The sequence below is a fragment of the Martes martes genome (assembly GCF_963455335.1).
Source record: "Martes martes genome assembly, chromosome: 1".
NCBI lineage: Eukaryota > Metazoa > Chordata > Mammalia > Carnivora > Mustelidae > Martes > Martes martes.
The window spans coordinates 8,098,590-8,119,232 of NC_137888.1; the positions used below are offsets into that span (position 1 = coordinate 8,098,590).

Here is a 20,643-nt window from a genome sequence, read left to right on the forward strand (position 1 = left end):
TACCCAGGCACCCCGCAAACTGCCTTTTAAAAGAAATGAGGTTCCATGGGAGAGATCTCTGTCACCATCAACAATAATTATGCTTCTCTTAGAGGACAAGAACCTTGAATCGTAATTGATGAGTTTCCCTTCTTCTTCTGGTTTTAGGATGCTCACACATTGGTAACCCACATATACATGGACACCAGGCAGCCTTTTTAGTGCTGGTCTATCTTCAAGTTATTTTCAGTCCTTATTTTAAAATATTTAGAGTCTCATATATATATATATAATTGTACTGTAAATTTATATAATTTATTGTAAAATCCTTTTCGCAAGAAGGCCTAGAATAATCTATTCAACCCAGTCTCACCTTATTTTCCCAGCTGGACAGCGTCGAGGCCGTGTATTAGATGAATCCCGTACGGTACTACTAGTTAATGTACACACACCCACAGGCCCCTCAGTCTGCCTCCCAACTCTCCAAGAAAGGGAAGCCGGACTTTGGCTTAAACCAGCCAAATGGGCCTAATCCCCTGGTCCTCGCCAACCTTATCAACCTCCTCTTCCCTTATGCCTCCTTTCTCCCTCCATCACACCCTCCCCCACCAGTGTCGGGGTGCGCCCCCCAGCCTCCCTCCATCCTCACACCCCCTGCCCCAGCTCAGCCTCCCTCCAGCCTCAACATCCCCAAGCGAGGCCTTCCCCCTCCCTCCCTGCTCACGCCGCCCTCCGCAAGCGCGGTCTCCCTCCCCTCTCCCTCCATCCTCACCGCTGCCCCCAGCGCGGCCTCCCTCCTCCCAGCGCAGCCTCCCTCCATCCTCACCCACCCACGCCCCAGGGAGGCCTCCCTCCGTCCTGGCCAGCCCCCAGCGGCGCCTCCCCCCTCCCTCCGTCCTCCCCCGCCCGCCCCCCACCAGCGAGGCCTCGCTCCTCCCTCCGTACTCACCCCCACCCCCGCCCCCGCCGGCCTTCCCCAGCCCGCGCGGCCTCACCCCTATGGCGCGGCCTCTTCCGGCCCGCGGGAGGGCGGGCGTGGGGCGGGGCGGGGCCGGGCGGGAGGGGAGAGCGCGAGGTGCGAGCGTCCGGGGCTGGCAACCCGCCGCCGGCCGGCCGGTCATGCTCATCACGCTGTGCTACCTGTACCTGTGGGCGCGCTGGGGGCGCCGACCGGCCGCGCTCGTGCGCGCCACGGTGCAGCGGCTGCGCGCCTCGCGCTGCTCCTTCACCTTCTGCGGCGCGGCCGCGCGGCCCCGGGACGCCCGCGTGTGCCTGAGCCGCGGCGGCCGCGTCTTCTGCGTCGGCGAGAGCCAGGTGGGCGGGCGCGGGGCCGGCGGGGTGCGGGCGGGGCTGGGGGCGCGCGGGGGGCGGGGCCGGCGGGAGGCGCGGCCTCGGGGCTCAGGCGGCCGGAAGCGCCGGCCCGCCCCGCACTGCGCCGGGTCTCTGCGAGCCGGGAGGTCGCGGGCTTGGGGTCCCGAGGGCGGGCTTGGGGGCACCTCTGCGTGCGATATCCTCGGGAGCCCGGACGGGGGACCGGAGGTCCGGAACTGCTGCGACAGGCGACATGTCGCCTGTCCCCGGCGTGCCGGGTCGAGGGTGTGGGGAGGCATGGCTCCTGCCTTGCACATCTGCGATCAGCGCTGCCCACCCGGAGTGCGTTTCTGACGGCCTCCCCCCCTGCGGGCTGCGGTCGGGTTGAGCCTGACTTCGCAGAAAGACCGCAGATCCTCAGTCTCTGCCCGGTGTCTCCGAGGGCGCAAAAATGGCCCTGTCGGTCGCGAGTTTTACCCACCAGGGCGCCCCTCGGATGGTCTCTGCGTCTGACTTCGGTTGCGCACAGACTTTGTTTTTGACCCGGCGCTGAGCCTGACAGCTGCCAAGTGCAGCCGCTCACCTGCCGGTCGTCCAGTCTGTGCAGAACCGTTCCCTTTCTGTAAAGGGGGCCGCGGTTCCGTCCACCCAGCTGGTGGAGGGGGACTGGACCTCCCAGTGCGGTCTGCGCAGATTTCCGCTGACATAACTGTTTTCATGAACATTTAGAAGTATTTGCTTTTAATCTATTTGTTTCCCTTTCCTCTTCCCTCCGGAAAGTCGGTTCCCTTTTAGCGTTAAAGTAAGATTTTCTACGTGTGCGAGACCATAGCGCCCGCGAGGGAATTAAAATCTTATCTCAGGTTTGAATACTTTGTTGTATGCCTAAGTATGGCGTTCTGTGGTGCTGCTGGCTCATCAAAGGTACCCTTCCTTGTTGGTATACCATAACCCACAGAAAATGAGTCTGGATCCATGTACTTAAAAAAAATGGCCTTTAAGATTTCAATTAGAGGGGTGCGTGGGTAGCTCAGTCCGTTAAGGGTCTGCCGTCTGCTCAGGTCATGATCCTGGGGTCCTCCTTCTCCGGCTCCCTGCTCAGTGGGGAGCCTGCTTCTCCCTGTCCCGCTGCTGCTCTCCCTGCTTGTGCATTCTCTCTGTCAAATAAATAAAACATTAAAAAAAAAGATTTCAATTAGAGTAAACATTTTGAACATTCAAAAATGTTGAGATGTAAATATTTTTAATTTTCCTGGAAGAAGTTTTACTTTTTGAAGACTTCCATGACTTTCCTGATCCTCTAACTGCCGTAACTAGAACCAGTGCTTTTCAGCTTTTTTCCTACTGCTCTGGCCTACCGTGGGGGCACTCCTGCCAAGCTATCCTTGGGTTTTCGGGGATTCTATGACCTGATGTGCTCCTGGTCTTTGAAGTTAACCTTGCCTCACCCTAGAGTTTTGCTCAGATATCATTGTCTCAAGGGGATGTTCCTCATGCTTCACACCAGATGGGACAGGCCTGCGCTGTGCCCTCACCCACTTTCTTTCTTTATTAATTATTATTATTATCTTTAAAGATTTTATTTATTTATTCGGCAGACAGATCACAAGTAGGCAGAGAGGCAGGCAGAAAGAGGGGGAAGCAGGCTCCCCGCTGAGCAGAGAGCCCGATGCGGGACTCGATCCCAAGACCCTGAGATTATGACCCAAGCCGAAGGCAGAAGCTTTAACCCACTGAGCCACCCAGGTGCCCCCCCTCATCCGTTTTATTTTTTTATTTTATTTTATTTTATTTTATTTATTTATTTGACAGACAGAGATCACAAGCAGGCAGAAAGGCAGGCAGAGAGAGAGGAGGAAGCAGGCTCCCCGCTGAGCAGAGAGCCCGATGCGGGGCTCGATTCCAGGACCCCAGGATCACGACCTGAGCCGAAAGCAGAGGCTTTAACCCACTGAGCCACCCAGGCGCCCCCCTCATCCACTTTAAATCACCCTTCATATTTCCAGTTTTTATCTTTTCCTCCCTAGGAATTGGGTCTTTTTAGCTTATCTTCCAGCTTGGCCTAGAATAGTCACTCAGTGACTTCACTTCAGTGAATGAAGAAGTGGTTAGTGGTTGGTGGGTTTCAGCTCTGACGGTTAAGGCCCGCGATTGGAAAATTTGACTAATGATTAGCTACTGTTGATTTCAGCTATAAAATATGGTGGGGCTAATGATTTGTGGGCTAGCTACCTTGTCAGCCTACCTGGACTGAAGTGACTTTACAGAAATGAATCTTCTGTCTTTGTCGTCTCCTTACTTCGTGTATTTAAAATCAGATGCATAAAATGCATACGTGTATGTAATTGAAGCTCCCACCGAAATTGATAACTATAATCGAAGAGTTTAAACACATTTGAAATTTTAAGCTTTTTGTTTAATGTACATGTGTTCTGTGTTTGAGTAAGTTGGACAGTCTGTTCTTTGTCGTTAACTGCTGTATTGATAATTATGTTAATCCATGGAGAGGAGTTTTTCTCCCCCAAATTTTCATTCATTCATTAGTTCAGTAGACATTTCTTAATAGTCTACTATGTGCCAGGTTGCTATGCCAGGCGGAAACACCTTTTGATCCTCCCAGATCAGAAGGGCAGGTTTGAATTGGTAAATGGGGTGTGGAGCCTGACCTTTTGTTTTGGTGGTGTTGAAAGGGCTCACCCCGCGTACCCTTAGGTGTCAGCTTTTCTGCTCTGGATATGCCTTGTTTTTAGTGGGTTAAAGCCTTCAAAATTCACTTACTGTCCTTTTTTTTTAAATTAAATTAACATATTTTTAAAGATTTTATTTATTTATTTGACATAGAGAGAGAGAGATCACAAGTAGGCAGAGAGGCAGGCAGAGGGAAAGGGGGAAGCAGGCTCCTTGCTGAGCAGAGAACCCGATGCGGGACTCGATCCCAGGACCCTGAGATCATGACCTGAGCCGAAGGCAGAGGCTTTAACCCACTGAGCCACCCAGGTGCCCCACTTACTGTCCTTTTAGAGAGGCTCCAGGAGGGAGAGCGCAGATAAACAGACAAATCCAATCTGATAACCAATGTCGATGCTCTCTATCATGGCCAGAGGAAATGAAAGAAGAGTTCTCCAGGCTTCTATTAGTCATGGGTCGCGTTGGACAGTGCGCACTCCTGAGTCTCCTCACCTTTAAATGTGTGTCTGATATGTGATTGGGGAAACTCCTTATGCTCTAAGCAGTAAGGAATGGTGGGGGTAAGCCCAGCTTCAGAATTAATGGTGGATCACACATACCTAGAGATGTTAAAGTTGTTGTGAAAAAAAAAATAAAGGGATGTTGCAGGTGTTTAAATAGTCACAGTTCAATCAGAGGCTCAGGGTTAATGTGGTCTGTAGGAGGAGAGAGTCCGGTAACCTTATCTAGATCCTGCCTGGAATTACAGAGGAGGGGAGGTCCCAGAGTTGATGTAAGTGGCTGTTGTGGTTTGAAGTGATATTGAATCCTCTTTTTGTGTATTTCTTTCCCTCTGTCCAGTCCATTGATGACTTGAACAAATGGGCCCTGTTTCTTGTGTCTCCTTTTATACTTGAAGCAGAGCACATAGCATTTGTGACAGAGAGCATTTGGGTGCAAGGTGAGAGTTTACAGGGACCGCCGTCCTCTTCAGAAACCGTGAGTAGCATGTTTTTAACTTGTGTCTCAGAAGGAAACTGTGTCTTAACCAGAAGTAAATTTGTATTTTCCCCCTGTTCTTTCCTGGCCTTTGTGACCCCCTTTCTTTTGCGGACATTTTGGGTTAAAGAAAAAAAATATTATTAAAATGATTTTCACCTGTTTCTTTTTGCTTTTTTTAACGTGGCTGCTAGAAAAACTGCCTGAGTGGCTTGTGTTTGGGGCTCATGTCATGTTTTCACTGGGCAGTGCTGCTTGGGGAACATCTAGCCCATTCCTCTACTTCTTCAGATCAGCCCGAGTGGTTAACTTTTATCCCCATGTATTTCCTAGACGTCTCCGCTGGAGTATTCTGATAACACTTCCAACTTCATCACCTGTCTAAAAGTAGTTGCATATATTTCTCTGCTGGAAAAAAACAAGAGAGTCTCAGAGGAACACCCCAACCTGTTTTTCCTCTCACCTCCTGCATCCTTCCCGCCGTGCAGGGGTGCCCCTCCCCGGCTGTGTCTCCACTCGCCTCCTTCTTTTCCAGTCCTCATTTTGTGCCCCGCTTCAGATCTTTTGGTCTCAACCGTGGAAATGTCGTCCTGTCTTGCGTCCGTGGGTTTTCCTCTTGATGGCCAGAGTTCTTTTCCTAGACACAAATCCAGGGAAGCTCACTGTTGCTCAAGCTTCAGGGGATGGCTTCTCACCAGACACGGTCATGCCCTTAGGCTCGTGCACGTCTGACCCTAAGCCCCCTTGTGGGTTTCTTCCCCTCAGGTGTCTGCATGAGTCCTGGCCTTGCCGCCTTCACTCAGCCACCATGTGATCCCTGCCAGCCCCTGGATAATCCAGCAGGGGTTTTGCTGACGATAGCCATCGTGGCTGGATTTCCATTTTACAAACACCATCTTCAAGCCATTGCACTGGGACGAGAGAAAAGGAAGAGGGGAGGAAGACTAGAACAATTGACTAGAACTCAAGGTAGACTGAAAGGAAGGCCACGAGATTAGTACAGACATTTAAAGGAGAGCCAGAGACTGTGTTTGGGACTTGAAAGGTGGCCCGAGAGCCGTCCGCATGCTGCGACGCTCTGTTTCCTCGGGCAGCCTCCTGATGTATCGAGCCTTATATAGACTTAGGATAATAATAATAACGCCATTTATCCAGCCAGTTCTATATGATATTATTCTTGTCATTTTAAAGAGAAGAAAACTAAAGCCTTAAGATTAAATGGCATTTCTTCTTCTTCTTCTTCTTTTTTTTTCTAAAGATTTTATTTATTTGAGAGTAAGAGTGAGTGAGAGAGAGCGCTCACAGGCTGGGGGTTGGGAGGGCAGAGGGAGAGGGAGAAGCCGTCTCCCTGCTGAGCAGGAGGCCCCGATGCGGGACTTGATCCCAGGACTCTGGGATCATGACCTGAGCTGAAGGCAGACGCTTAACCGACTGAGCTACCCAGGTCCCTTAAATGGCATTTCTAAAGCCACCAGCTGCTAAGTGACAGATAAAGTTTTAACCAGTGTCCATACCCTTTCTAGTAGCCAGAGGGATACATTAGTAGTTTTAAAGAGCTCTAGACATTGCCTTTTCCTGGTCATAACAACAAAGGTTACATTAACCCAAAGCCAAGCCAGCAGTGCTCATGGCTCTTCTCCCATGTTCAGTAGAAAGACGCCACCTGGTGATGTGAAATTTTTTGGTGAACTCAAGCATTCACCAAATGCAGAAAAGACTACTCAGAAAATTCCTTTTTGTTTAAAACAATGATTTTCAGTGCATTAAAATTACGAATTAAATAATCAACTAGGATGAATCGTGAAATTGCCAATACTTGGCTTTTTTCTCTTTTTTTTTTTAACCTATGAAGAGTCCATTCATGGTAATGCAATTGGAAACCAAACCCAATTTGGGCTTTTAAGTCTTAATTTACCATTCTTAGACGTTTAGCAAAGATTTGTGATCACGTTTAATGGAATTTCTGAATAATATTTGTCCTGTTCAGAAGCTCAAATATCTTAAAACGTTGTATTTTATTTTTGGATTCTAGCTGGACAGACTTGGATTAATCCTAATCCTTGATCAAAAGTGTACTCTTGTCATTGGTTCGTGCAGGGCCCTCATTCGCTGATGAATTTGAAATTACATGATAAATACCCACGAATTCACCACTGAGTATGGAAATGGAACATGGACCTGTGTGAGCCCCCAGAGTCTATCCACGCAATCAACCTCCCCTGCCCCTACCTTCTCCGTCCCCAAACCAGCTTCTTTCTAGATAACATAAGTCATCTGGGTGACCAAACATCATCTTACTGAACACTTACGTAATTCTTGTAAATTATTAAACTTAGAGGAAGAGTGATGTTTTCTTAGAGATGCTAGTATTACTTGGTATGTAGTAAGATTTCATCTTAAAGCCAACGCCAGGATTTCTAAAATATTGCTGTTACGTAAAGTATGTGCAGATTCCTTAGCACAAAATGTGACTGCTCTGCTCTTGAGTTCCTAAATCATTGTTCCTAATTGTACCTCTTTCTGGGGTTCAAAGATGTGGAGCATCTGAGGGAACATAGTTACTGTGTTATGGAGGGTAGAGGCTAAGCTACTGTAACAGAGACCCAGAACTGCATCAGAGCAAAAAGCTAGAAGTTTCTTTCTCTCTCAGGGAGGCGGTTCTGCTGTGTAAGGCCATCCAGGCACTCAGTTCCCTTCTTTATGTTGCCCTCATCTCCTCTCTGCCCGCCTTGTTCACTCTCTCCTTTTTTTTTTTTTTAAAAGATTTTATTTATTTATTTGACAGAGATCACAAGTAGGCAGAGACGCAGGCAGAGAGAGGGGGAAGCAGGCTCCCTGCTGAGTAGAGAGCCCGATGCGGGACTCGATCCCAGGACCCTGAGATCATGACCTGAGCCGAAAGCAGAGGCTTAACCCATTGAGCCACCCAGGTGCCCCCTCATTCCCTCTCTTGGTAGACGCTGGTTCCTACTACCCTCGCTGCTGTTGTCAACCTCATGCACATTCTAGCCCTCAGGTTGGGGGATGAGAGGGGTAAGGGCCAGTCAACTTCCTCTTTAAAAACTTGGATCAGAAGTTTCACAGGCCACTCACGTACCCGTCCCCTTAGCCGCAGGGCAGACTGCAAACTGCAGTCCTCGCTGGACAAGGAAGGGAAGGTAAGAACGGAACACTAGATTTTGGGAGATAATTAGTGTTTCTCACAGTCATCATTTCATTTAATATACATTCTAATGAAGATTTAATTAAGATCTTGCTTAATGGCAATGACTTATTTCTTAATTTTCTGAGGGAGAAAGATGCCTACCCCCCAAGGAAGACAGCTACTATCCAGATAATTCATTTTATTAACCATCAGAGGCTTTGGTGGGTCTTGCAACCAGGAGCCGGAGACATTCCGAGCTATTTTTTTGAGCACCCTGGCTATTACACTGTATTTCATTTTATAAGTTGGGCCTTGAAACTTAAAAAGGAATTGGTCTCGGGCACCTGGCTCAGTGGGTTGCCCACCACCCCTCCAATCCATGCCCTCCCATTGCGCTTGTCATGATGAAATTTAACTGTTCATTTACTTAGCTGTCTTCCCTCCCACACTGTGAGTTCCCTAAGTTGACAGGGACCATCATCTCTGAATGCACCTTGCATCTCCATAGGACGCGTAACTCCAGCCCTGGCACACAGTCTGGCATATAGTAGGCACTTGATAAACCCGAGATGAATGGATGAATGCCTTCATAGCAAGTGAATTTTTGGCAACAAAAGGATTATGTATGACTTTTGGGTCATCAATTCTTTTTTTTTCTTTTGCTTTTTTTTTGTTTTTTGTTTTTGTTTTGTTTTTGTGGGTCATCAATTCTTACTAAACAAGACTGTTAATGTTATTACAGGATGTACTGAAAATTGAGCTGAATCTACCATCCTCCACTGGTATTTGTTATGGCACCTTAGCAAAATAAGTGGAACACAGTAGATGCTCAGTAAATATGTTAATGAATGACTTAATGAAAATATGAACATATGAAGGCTACAATTTTTTAAAAACTGAATTCCGGGGGCACCTGGGTGGCTCAGTCAGTTAAGCCTCTGCCTTCAGCTCCGGTCATGATCCCAGGGTCCTGGGATCGAGTCCCACATCAGGCTCTTTGCTCAGTACAGACCCTCCTTCTCCCTCTGCCTTTGCCTTATAGATCCTCCTGCTTGTGCTCTCTCTTTCACCCTCTCTATGTGTCAAATAAATAAAGAAAATCTTTAAGAATAAATAAAAACTGAATTCCTAAGATTCATTTATTTGTTGTTGGAGTCTATAGAATGACCACAAATGGAAGTCATTTGGGGGCGCCTGGGTGGTTCAGTTGGTTAAGGGTCCAACTCTTGGTTTTGGCTCAGGTCATGATCCCAGGCTGTGGGGCTCCAACTCAGCAGGGAGTCTGCTTCTCCTCCCCCCTTTGCCCCTCCCCCTCGTGCTTTCTCTCTCTCTCACTCTCTCTCTCAAATAAGTCAATAAAATTAAAAAAAAATTTTTTTAAAAAGTCATTTGAGATATCCAAAATTAAAAAGGATATTTTAAATATCTGTAAGAGTTCCATAATCCTAGAAATATGAAAGAAATGTGACATGTATCAAGTTCAAAGTCTTTCTTACATATATATTTTCAATTTACGATCTCAGGGCCCTGTTAAACTCAAAGGACTTTAGAGTTAAGTGCAAGATACATAGATTCATAGAAGCCCCCCCAAAAGCAAAATCCCGTTAAGCAATCAACCCAAATGAGAACTGCAGAATTAATGAGAAGACAGTGAACTATGAGATCCATTCCTTTTTTTAAAGTAGGCTCCATGCCCAAGCAGGGTGAGGTCAGGAAGGACTTTCCGGGGGAGGTAATAGATGAGTTTCAAAGGAAAAACAGGGATTTGGTACAGAGGAGGGAAGGGCTTCCCAGCAGAACGGCAGGTGCAGAAGGAAACAGAGGTTTTCACCTGAGGACTGGTTCAGTACAATTGCATCTACAGTAATATGGGTTGGGGGAGTGACCCAAGATAAGGCCAGAGGAGAACGATGGGGCTGGACTGTCGTGTGGGAAATTATCTAGATGCAGCAGTAGCTTCTAAAACCCGGCTGGCTACGTCCGTAGAGCGTGCAGCTTTTATCTTGGGCTTAGGAATTGAGGCCCACGTTGGGTGTAGAAGTTACTTAAAAATAAAATCTTAAAAAAAAAAAAAAAAGAGCATGACCAGGCAGGCTTCCCCAGTAGTCACAGAGTAGAGAAGCTTGCAGACCAAGTTAAGGTACGTGAATGACACAGTTCATTCAAGAATTTCAAAACACGCAGCAGAAGCACGTGGAGACATCTGGGGTCAGCTGACCCTTAGGATTAGCCGCAAGGGGCAGAGAGGAGGTTAAAGTAGGGGGCTCGGCAGGTGGAGGGTGTGTGTGACTAGCACACACTTGTTCTGCTGGGGAGACTCAGGACTTGTGTGCCTGGAAGAGCTATGTGCCAGCTGTGCTTTTCATCTGTTCCTAGGCAGACTATATGTGGGTCCCTACTGGGTGGATGATTCAGGGATGACTTAACTGTCAGTCCCAAGGTGGCATGATTTGTGTCTTAATAATATTTAAGATTTGGGGCGCCAGGGTGGCTCAGTGGGTTAAGGCCTCTGCCTTTGGCTCAGGTCATGGTCCCAGGGTCCTGGGATAGAGCCCTGCATCGGGCTCTCTGCTCAGCAGGGAACCTGCTTCCCTTCCTCTCTCTCTGCCTGCCTCTCTGCCTACTTGTGATCTCTGTCAAATAAATAAATAAAATCTTTAAAAAAAATAATATTTAAAAATTACTTGGTCTGTCCACGACTCTCTGACTAGGGGTAGTGCTTTCCTTTGTTCTTTCCATTTTATCTGTGTTCGTTACACGTATGTCCCACTGATGTCATCGATCTTTAGCATGTCTTGTAAGTTACTAACTTGATGTATGGGTTTCGTCCACACTGTTTGTTTTTCTACATAGCAGAGCTGAATATTCTTCGATAGTACAGCAAATGCACATAATGCAAAAATCATGGAAGGTTTATATGCACTCATTAAGAATTTGGGCTTCATCCTAGGGACGGGAGTTTCTGGTGGATGGGGGATCACTCGTGGAGATTGGGAGTAGGGCGGAAGGGCTCGGGGAGGGGCTGCTGTAAGGAATGCAGTTTTGTGCATTGTTTTGGTCAGCTTTGCTGAAGTAACAGATGACCCTCGCATCTCACTGGCTTCTAACAACTGATCTTCGTTTCTTGCTTGGCTGACGTGTGGGCTCAGCAGCGATTTCAAGCTGGGACTCTGCTCTGGGCTCTGCTCTGTGCGTCCTTCTCGTGCAGGGACCCGGGCTGAGGGAGCAGGTCCGTCTTTGGACGTGCCATTCACACAGAGGGGAGGAGCAGGAGCTGGCCCAGACTCAGGATAGTGGATTGTCCTGTATGATGTGGTGCAAGTGACATTCTGGGACTTCCAAGGCTAGATCGTAGGACACTTGGCAGCTTCTGCCTGGGCTCTTGGAACTCAGCTCCCTTGCTGCCAAGCGAGGACGCTCCAGCCGGTGGGCAGCTCTCACTGGCTGGGTGAGGAAGCTGTCCTGGAAGTAGAGCATCCCGGCCCAGTGGAGGGACCGGACCTGAGCCTCCTGGAGCAGAGTTGAACTGTCCCTGCCAAGCCCTGCCCGCATAGAGACTGAGCAAAATAAATGATTAGCTGAAGCCACTACATTTTGGGTGGTTTGTTACGCTGCAGTGGGTAAAGAAGACACTTGGGATGTCTTTTTTTTTTTTTTTTTCTTAAAGATTTATTTATTTACTTGCTTGAGAGAGAGAGAGAAAGAGAGAGAGCATGCATGCACACAAGCTGGGGGAAAGGCAGTGGGAGAGGGAGAAGCAGCCTCCCCGCTGGGCAGGGAGCACCACGGGGTTCAATCCCAGGACCCTGGGATCACGACCTGAGACCTAAGCCGCAGGCAGGGGCCCAACCAGCTGAACCACCCAGGCGCACCACACTTGGGGTGCCGTTTAAAACTTCTTCCTCAGCTTACCGGCATCGGTGGGATGGGCGCGGGAGGTGGGCCGTGACCCGTCGGGGAGGCTAATGCTGTGGACCTTAGATGGGAGCCTCAGGGCCTATGGGACTCCTCCAGGACATGAGCACTGTAAACAGTCTGTGACAGTAAGGGTCTTTCTCTTATCTTCTGCCTGACACTCCGGTACTTGGCAAATTAAGGCCCCTGGACCTCCCTTTTCCTGGGGTGTCTGGTCAGTCCCGGTTCTGCAGTAGATGTGGTTTCACTGATCATGTCAGCTTTTGCTTGCTATGCAGCTGTGACGTCCCTTATCCCGTCGCTTGATTTTCCAGCACCCCTCTCCTGAAAGCACGGTAGGGCAAGTTATCTTTTCAAATAACAGAGTGAGAATGGAGTTTGTAGCCATCCTTTGTCCTCCTCTGTATTTGCAAACCTGAAGGCTGCAGGGGTAACGCCCTTCCCTCACTCTCCGAGTTTCACATTCCTCCCGTCTCTGCGTGTCTCACCTTCCTTCATCCAGTTTGTCGCTAGAAAATTTAAAAACCTCGTGTATAATTACTTATAATTAAGTTGGTGTAGAAGAAGGAAAGTGTGCATGTGCCCATGTATGTGTATGTGTATATATAAATATACACACATGTGGGGGTGGAGGGAGGAGGTGGGGAGAGAGATACAGAAACATTTATTTAAGGAATTGGCTCCCCGATGGTCGACTGTGCAGGTCCAGAATTTGCAGGGCTGGCGGAGAGGCGGGCCACCCAGGGAGAGTAGGCGTGGCTGCTGGAGTCCCGTCTCCTCCCTTGGGGGACCTCAGGCTTTTTCTCAGAAGGTCTTTGGTGTTTAAATCAGTGGACTTTGGTGTCTCCTAGGTGGCTCAGTTGGTTGCGTGTCCAACTCTTGATTCTGGCTCAGGTCATAATGTCAGGGCCCTGGGATCAAGTCCCCCATCAGGTTCCCTGCTCCGTGGGGAGTCTGCTTCCGATGCTCAGTCGCCCTCTGCCCCACACCCTGCTTGTGTGCACACTCTCTCTCAAGTAAATAAAACTCAATCTTTTTTCTTTTTTTAAGATTTTATTTATTTATTCCTGAGGGTGGGGGGAGAAGTAGGCTCCCCACTGAGCAGAGAGCCCGATGCAGGACTCGATCCCAGGATCCTGAGATCCTGATCTGAGCCCAAGGCAGGCGCTTAACCATCTGAGCCACCAGGAGCCCAAATAAATAAATCTTTTATAAATAAATAAACAGATCAGTGGACTTTGAGGAAAGCAGATTATCTGCCATAATGTGGGTGGGCTTCATCCAGTTAATCATATGTGGGGCGCCCGGAGTGGCTCAGCCGGTTGGGCCTCCAACTCTTGATTTTGGCTCAAGTCATGATCTCAGGGTGGTGAGATCGAGCCCTGCGTGGGGCTCCCTCTGGGTGTGGATCCTGCTTGAGATTCTCCCTCTCCCTCTGCCGCTTGCCCCCCTCCCTCTCTTTAAAAAAAATGTTGATGACATCTAAATACGTTCAGGGTCACATCGGGCCTGAAACTGGGCGGCAGATCTGGGTCCCGTGGTCTAGCATCCCCTCCCCCATGGAGGACGATCAGCTGCCTGTTGCAACGTCTGCTCCCACATTTGCCCCCACATTTGCTGCAGAACTTCATCCTCCCCTCTTACCCGCCGCCCACCCCCAACGTGCTGCAGGCAGCCTTGGGAAGGACAGTTCGCTGGAGGCCGCCCCCGAGCCTGTAATCCAGTGGCCCTGGGCCCTCCTCGAGGACGTATGTTGAGTGGAGCAGGTCCACCACTGCCTCCTGTCATCGAGGTAACCCCAAGTCCGAGCTTTGATTATGGAAGGGATTTCTGCCAGGAAATCCCTTTGTTTGGGGCTGACCCGGGCTTCTTTGATCTTCGGGGTAAGCCTTTGGTTTGACTTCCCTTTTCTTTCTCAATCCCTTTGTTTCCACCTTGAAGTGCAAACCGGCAGCGCCCTGCCTGCTTTTAGACAAACAGTCCTGGATGCATGGGTGACAGCCTGGCTTTGCTTTGATGGAGGACACGGGGCTGCCTGGGGAGTTTGCATGGTCTGCGGCTCCTGGACCACGTTTCTACAAAGAGGAAATGCACTTAGGTGGGGAATCAGCTGGCTGAGTTGAGAAACCTGATCAGGACGTGTGTGTGTATTGTTCTCTGGGCGCTTCCTGCCCTTCCCCTGCTTCGTTTATCTCCCACGTCTCTCCTTCAGGGGCATCTGAGAATTTAATTATTGGCTCCTTTTACACGAGATGCTTGCTTTGAGGGCCAGCTCCACACCCGTGCCCACTCCAGCAGGGGCTGAATCAACAACTGAACTCGGGGCTGGGTCTCCCCTGGCTGTGTTTGTCCTCACGCATGCATTGCCAGCGACAGCCCCGAGAACAGAGACGCGTTAGCGTGACACTGTCCCTTTTCCCTCCCCTGCAGAGTCAGCTCTTGCCCACGCCAGAGTTTATCCCCTCATCCCCCTGAGCTGGCATCCTTCCTCCATCCTCAAAGCCGGAAATCAGCTAAATTTCTGTCCGAATTGTCAGCCTCCGCTCCCATCCCGGATCAGAGGGGTAGGGTTTGAAATGCGGAGTCCCATCGAATGGCTGGTCAGGGGAGTCCTGCTCCTTCTGGCTCCAGGTCAGGCGGGAGGTGGACAAGTGGGCCATCAGGTGGAGGGAAGGCTACCCGCAGAACTTAAAGGAATTCCCGAGGGTTCTCTTCCTCCAAATATTCTAGACCCATTAGTGGGTTTCAACCTTTTAACAGTAAAAGACTTGTATTTATTAAGTATTTCCCAGCTTTTTTTTTTTTTAAAGATGTTTATTTATTTATTTGACACACAGAGATCACAAGTAGGCAGAGAGGCAGGCAGAGGGAGAGAGAGAGGGAAGCAGGCTCCCTGCTGAGCAGAGAGCCCAATGCGGGACTTGATCCCAGGACCCTGAGATCATGACCTGAGCCGAAGGCAGAGGATTAACCCACTGAGCCACCCAGGTGCCCTATTTCCCAGCTTTTTAAGTGGCTTCTCAAATGAGGAACATTAGATTCCATTTGAATTCTGTCTCAGGGGAGAAACGAGATAGTAAGGAACAAGATTTTGTTGGGGGGGATCACAGGGTTCATCCTTGGAGGGCCACACAACTTTGTGATACCTAGAACTTCTTCACCCCCCCACCCCCGAGTCCCCTCCCTCACCCTCAAACCAGTTTTTTTTTTTTTAATATTTTATTTATTTATTTGACAGACAGAGATCACAAGTATGCAGAGAGGTAGGCAGAGAGAGAGGAGGAAGCAGGCTCCACGCTGAGCAGAGAGCCCGATGTGGGGCTCGATCCCAAGACTCTGGGATCATGACCTGAGCCGAAGGCAGAGGCTCTAACCCACTGAGCCACCCAGGTGCCCCTCAAACCAGTTTTTGACCACTCGGGGGATATGGTCCCTGCTGAGAATACCTGCTTTCAGGACTCCATGTTTAGCATAGTAAGTGCCCCTGTTGTGGACCAGGCACTTTGCCCATCATTCCCATTTATCTCTTCTAGTAACCTTGTGAGGTGGGCAATCTTACCATTTCCACCTTACAGACAGGAAACCCAAGCACAGAGAATTTGAGTGACTTACGTGGGTCACACACCTGTTAGCAGGAGGAGCCGGAACGTTTGGGTTCTGGAGTCCTCCCACTGTCTAGGCTGTCCAGGAGCAGTGTGGGAATAAGCAAACTACCTCAATTATTTTCTTTTTAAAATTGACATATAGGGGCGCCTGGGTGGCTCAGTGGGTTAAGCCTCTGCCTTTGGCTCAGGTCATGATCTCAGGGTCCTGGGATCGAGCCCTGAATCGGGCTCTCTGCTCAGCGGGGACCCTGCTCCCCCCCACTCCTGCCCCCTGCCTACTTGTGATCTCTCTCTCTATCAAATAAATAAATAAAATCTTAAAAAAAAATAAAATTGACATATGATGCATATGCCATAAACCTCATCTTTTTGAAGTATCCAATTACAATTCAGTGGTTGTGCAATTACCACTATCTAATGCCGTTTTCATCGCCCCAAAAAGAAACACATATCCATCAGCGGCCACCCTCCCCTTCCCCATTCCCTGGCCTGGCAACCACTAATCTACTTGGTAACTCTTTAGATTTGTCTGTTTTGGATATTTCATATAAGTAGAGACCTGTAATATGTGACCTTTTGTTATTGGCTTCCTTCACTTAGTGTGATGTATTTAAGATTCATTGATGTTGTGACATGAATCAGTATTTCATTCTTTTTCATGGCTGAATAATACTCTGTTGTATGGAGAGATACATTTTATGTATCCCTTCATCCGTTGATAGACTTTTGGGTTGTTCCCCCTCTTTGGTTATTATGAACAATGCTGCTATGAACATCTACATACAACTTTTGTGTGTGTACATGTATTTTCAGTTCTTTTAGTTATATATCTGGGAGTGCAATTGCTAGGTCTTTGGGTAATTCTCTATTTAAGTTTTTTTATTTTTATTTATTTTTAGATTTTATCTATTTTAGAGATAGAGAGAGCATGAGCAGGGGGTAGGAGCAGAGGGAGGGGGACAAGCAGACTCCATGCTGAGCTCAGACCCTGGCGTGGGGCTATTCCTTGACCCTGAGATCATGACCTGAGTCGAAATCAAGAGTCGGATGCTCAACCAACCGAGCGTACCACCCCCCCCTCCAGCCACCCAGCACCCCTGTGTTTAGCTTTTCGAGCTGTACCCCTCTTCCGAAGAGGCTGTGCCGTTCTGTATTTCCACCAGCAGTGCAGTAGGGTTCTGATTTCTCAGCATCCTCAGCAACACTTGTTGGAATCCATTCTTTTGATTATACCCATCCTAGCAGAGCGGAATTTCTTATTGTGGTTTTGATCTGTGTTTCCCTATGACTAATCAGGGACGTTGTACATATTTTCAAGTGCTTATTGCCATTCGTATATTTTCTTTGGAGAAATGTCTGTTCAGATCCCTTGCCCTTTTTTTTTTTTTTTTTTAAGAGTTTGTTCATTTATTTGAGAGAGTGAGAGTGAGAGAGCATGTGCGAGAGAGCACCAACAGCGGGGAGGGGCAGAGGGAGAGGGAGAAGCCGATATCCTGCTGAGCAGGGAGCCCAACACGGGGCTCGATCCCAGGACTCTGGGAGCATGACTTGAGCTGGAGACAGATGCTTAACTGACTGAGCTACCCAGGTGCCCTGCTTCTGTCCATTTTTAAATTGGGTGTTTTGTCTTTATTGTTGTGGGAGTTCTTTCTTTCTACATTTTTATACATTGTGGGTACAAGTCTTTTTATCAGATATGTTATTTGCAAATATTTTCTCCCATTTTGTGGATTGTCTTTCCACTGTCTTGAAGCTATTCTTTGAAGCACAAGGATTTTAATAAAGTCCCACTTATCTGGGTTTTTTTTTCTTCAAAAGTACAAGATTGATGTGCTATCTGAGAAACCATTGCCTTGTCTGAGATCATGACAATTTACACCTGTTTTCTTCTAAGAATTTTATAGTTTTAGCTCTGATATGGAGGATTTGACCCAGTTCGACTTGACTTTTGCATGAGGTAGGGGGTCTGTTTTCATTCTTTCGAATATGGATATCCTGTTGTACTAGCACTGTCTGTTGAAAAAATTGTTCTATCCCTGTTAAATTGTCTTGGCAACCTTGTCCAAAATCAGTTGTCTGTAGGTGTGTGTGTTTGTTTCTGTGCTCTCAGTTCTCTTCCATTGATCTTTCTGTCCTTATGCCAATTGGACCTTGACTTTTGAACCCCTCGTTTCCTGGGTGAGCAAGTTCCCTCAAGGCAGCAGTTTGGTTTGGCTCATGGGAATTCCCCTTCCCCTTGTAGGGTCAGGATTTACCCCAGCGTTGGGCCCACCATGCTTCATTATCTAATGGTTTCTTCAGTGCTTTCAAGGTGATGTTTTATTGATGTTATCAGCACTTTCTCATTGTTCAGCAAAACTTAGTTCTAAAAACCTAACCTATCAGTATAAAAAATGGAATTCAAAATTTTTTATCTCCAATTATGAGATTTGGGGCAGTGTGTCCCTGAGATGATTTGTTTTGGGAAGTAGGGAAATTCTTCATGGCATCTTAAAAAAAGACCACTCTATCCATTTTTTAAAAAATTATTTTTATTAACATATAATGTGTTATTTGCCCCAGGGGTACAGGTCTGTGAATCATCAGGCTTACACACTTCACAGCACTCACCATAGCGCATACCCTCTCCAATGTCCATTACCCAACCAGCCACTTGCTTTTATTTTATTTTATTATTATTATTTTTTTAGCCACTTGCTTTTAAAGCCAGATTCATAATAGCCAAAAATCGTGGCTTTCCTCAGTTGAGCACTCTGCTGTCCCAGGCTTCCTGCTGGTGGCATTATGTACCCTGGAATCTCATTAACACAGCAAACCCACAGGATGACTGGTGCTCACATCGTTATTCCTGTTCTATGAATGAGGAAGCTGGGGCTCCAGACATTCTGAGACTTGCCTGAGAACACGCAACTAAGAAGAGTCCAGTTGGACCCAGACCCAGGTCCTTGACTCCAGAGCCAGGCTCCTCACCCACCCCCAGGGCTCCCCTTCTTATCCGGGGTTCACATTCTTCTCTTAGAAAAACTGGACCCCGTCAAGGACTGAGTTTCTTCTGCCGTTATTTTGCCTGCCCCCTTGTGGTGGGAATGTGCGCTGGGCCAGGCGGGAGCTCTGGGTGGTCCTTGGCGGTCGTTTTCCCAGTTATAGGAATCGAGGGGAAGGCCCAGGTGGAACTTCCGATTCCCGGGCTGAGGCTGCAGGGCTGAGGCGTGCAGGGCGTGCAGGGCGTGGGAGCGCCAGAGAGAGCTCGGGGCCGCACACGCGTGCCTGGGGGGTCCCGGTGCAGCTGGTCTCAGACCACACCAGGGCAAAGCGGGTCTACAGGTTCCATTATAAATCACTGGCTATTGTGGACCTGTTGCTTTCTCCTATTTCCTGTTGCTCAAGGGCACACCGATGTATTTCCATGTCTGGAAAATGGCCCTTTCCCCTCTCGGCTCCTTGCAAAGCGGGTGGAGCCTTCAACTGCTTGCTCTTGAAAGAGAGGGACGGGGTCTCGGGGGGATGGGCATCAAGGAGGCACATGAGGTGATGAGCGCGGGGTGTTACACGCGACTGATTGATTATTGAACGCCACACATGTTGGCTAATTGAATTTAAATTAAAAATTTTTGAAAAAGAAAAAAATAAAAGAGAGGGTTGTATGTAGTGCTTTGGAAGCCCTGTTGTCAGAAACAAGAATGTTGGAGCCAGGACAACTTTGATGGCAATAAAATGCCATCTCCAGTAACTCACTATGTTTGACTGTAACTTCGGGGTGGGAACTCGAGGGAAAAGTATCTGCTTATTCTGGAGAAGGACAATCTCGCCGTCTTTTTCTTCCTCCTCCCTCACCCGTGTTCTCTCAGATTGTGAAGTGGTCGGACTGCTGCTCGCCGTTAGGTTACAGACCTGGGGACCCTTACCAGTTAATCGCCGAAGCAAGCTTGGATGACTTCAGTAAGCTCGGCGTGGCGTTCCTGGAAGACAGACTCCGGATGGCTGATGGATTGGTACCTCAAAAGATTGTTTGTACGTGACCCTGGAAGTGTTTCCGTCGGGGGCACCTGGCTGGCTGGGTCAGAAGAGCAGGCAACTCGTGATCTCTAGGTCATGAGTTCGAGCCCCATGTTGGGTATAGAGACTACTTAACTAAATAAAAACTTAAAAAAAAAAATATTTCTGTCATATCAGGAGACCATTGGTTATTAACTTAAAGACTGTTGAACCCTCTTGTTCAATGTAGCATAATGCAAATGCTTATCTTCAGTTTAATGCGGTCAACAGGTTGGATAGAATTGTAATGGTATGAGATTCATACATGTGTTAGATTTTTTTTGAGATGCTTATCCCTAAGTATATAGATAGTGCTTTTTAAATTCTTTTTTCTTTTTTTTTTTTCAAGTGGGCTCCATGCTGGGCCCAACATGGGGCTTGAACTCACAACCCTGAGATCAAGACCTGAACTGCGATCAAGAGTCAGACCCTTAACCATCTGAACTACCCAGGCGCCCCAGTGCTTTTAAAATTCTTAAACAAGGATTTCCCATAATTGCATTATCCACAAGATGGCGTGCAAATGTAGAACCCATATAATATTTGCTTTCCATAGTCTAAACAGTATAACAACTTCCTAGACTATAGTTCGACTGAATGGAAAGCACAGTGTTACTACAAAGTTCTAAGAGTTTTTTACTATATATATACGTCACAATATTTTGGGATACATCTTTTTTTCAGGAAACACGCAGAATGTTCTTTCTTAATTAGATTTAAAAGTTGAGTTTTTATGTCTTTGAAAGTCTTCATTTGTATCTTGAGCAAATGATTGTTACCAGCTCTGGAAGTCCTTGTAACTCATTCCGTTTCCCCATTTGGCATGTGCGTGTGCCCGATACGATGTCAGGTGCATAGCAAGGGGTCCATCAATGTTTTTTGAATTAGTGATTGTAAACTTCTATTCAGGTCCTGAGATAGGATCCTGGGAAGACCCTTTTCCCCCCACCGATCCTAAGAACTGTCCCAAGAGCCCCTTCTGCATGG

At 47.9% G+C, this 20,643-nt stretch overlaps 1 protein-coding gene across 1 annotated transcript in view; it reads left to right on the top strand.

Moving 5' to 3' along the window:
• The first annotated feature begins 977 nt into the window (after positions 1 to 977).
• HLCS (holocarboxylase synthetase) overlaps positions 978 to 20,643 on the top strand; it is a 210,290-nt gene continuing 190,624 nt past the window's right edge. The window contains exons 1-3 of the mRNA XM_080800458.1: positions 978 to 1,293; positions 4,819 to 4,956; positions 19,470 to 19,632. Of these exons, the coding sequence (XP_080656584.1) occupies positions 979 to 1,293; positions 4,819 to 4,956; positions 19,470 to 19,632 (616 nt within the window). The 5' untranslated portion in view covers position 978. The remainder of the gene's footprint in view (positions 1,294 to 4,818; positions 4,957 to 19,469; positions 19,633 to 20,643) is intronic.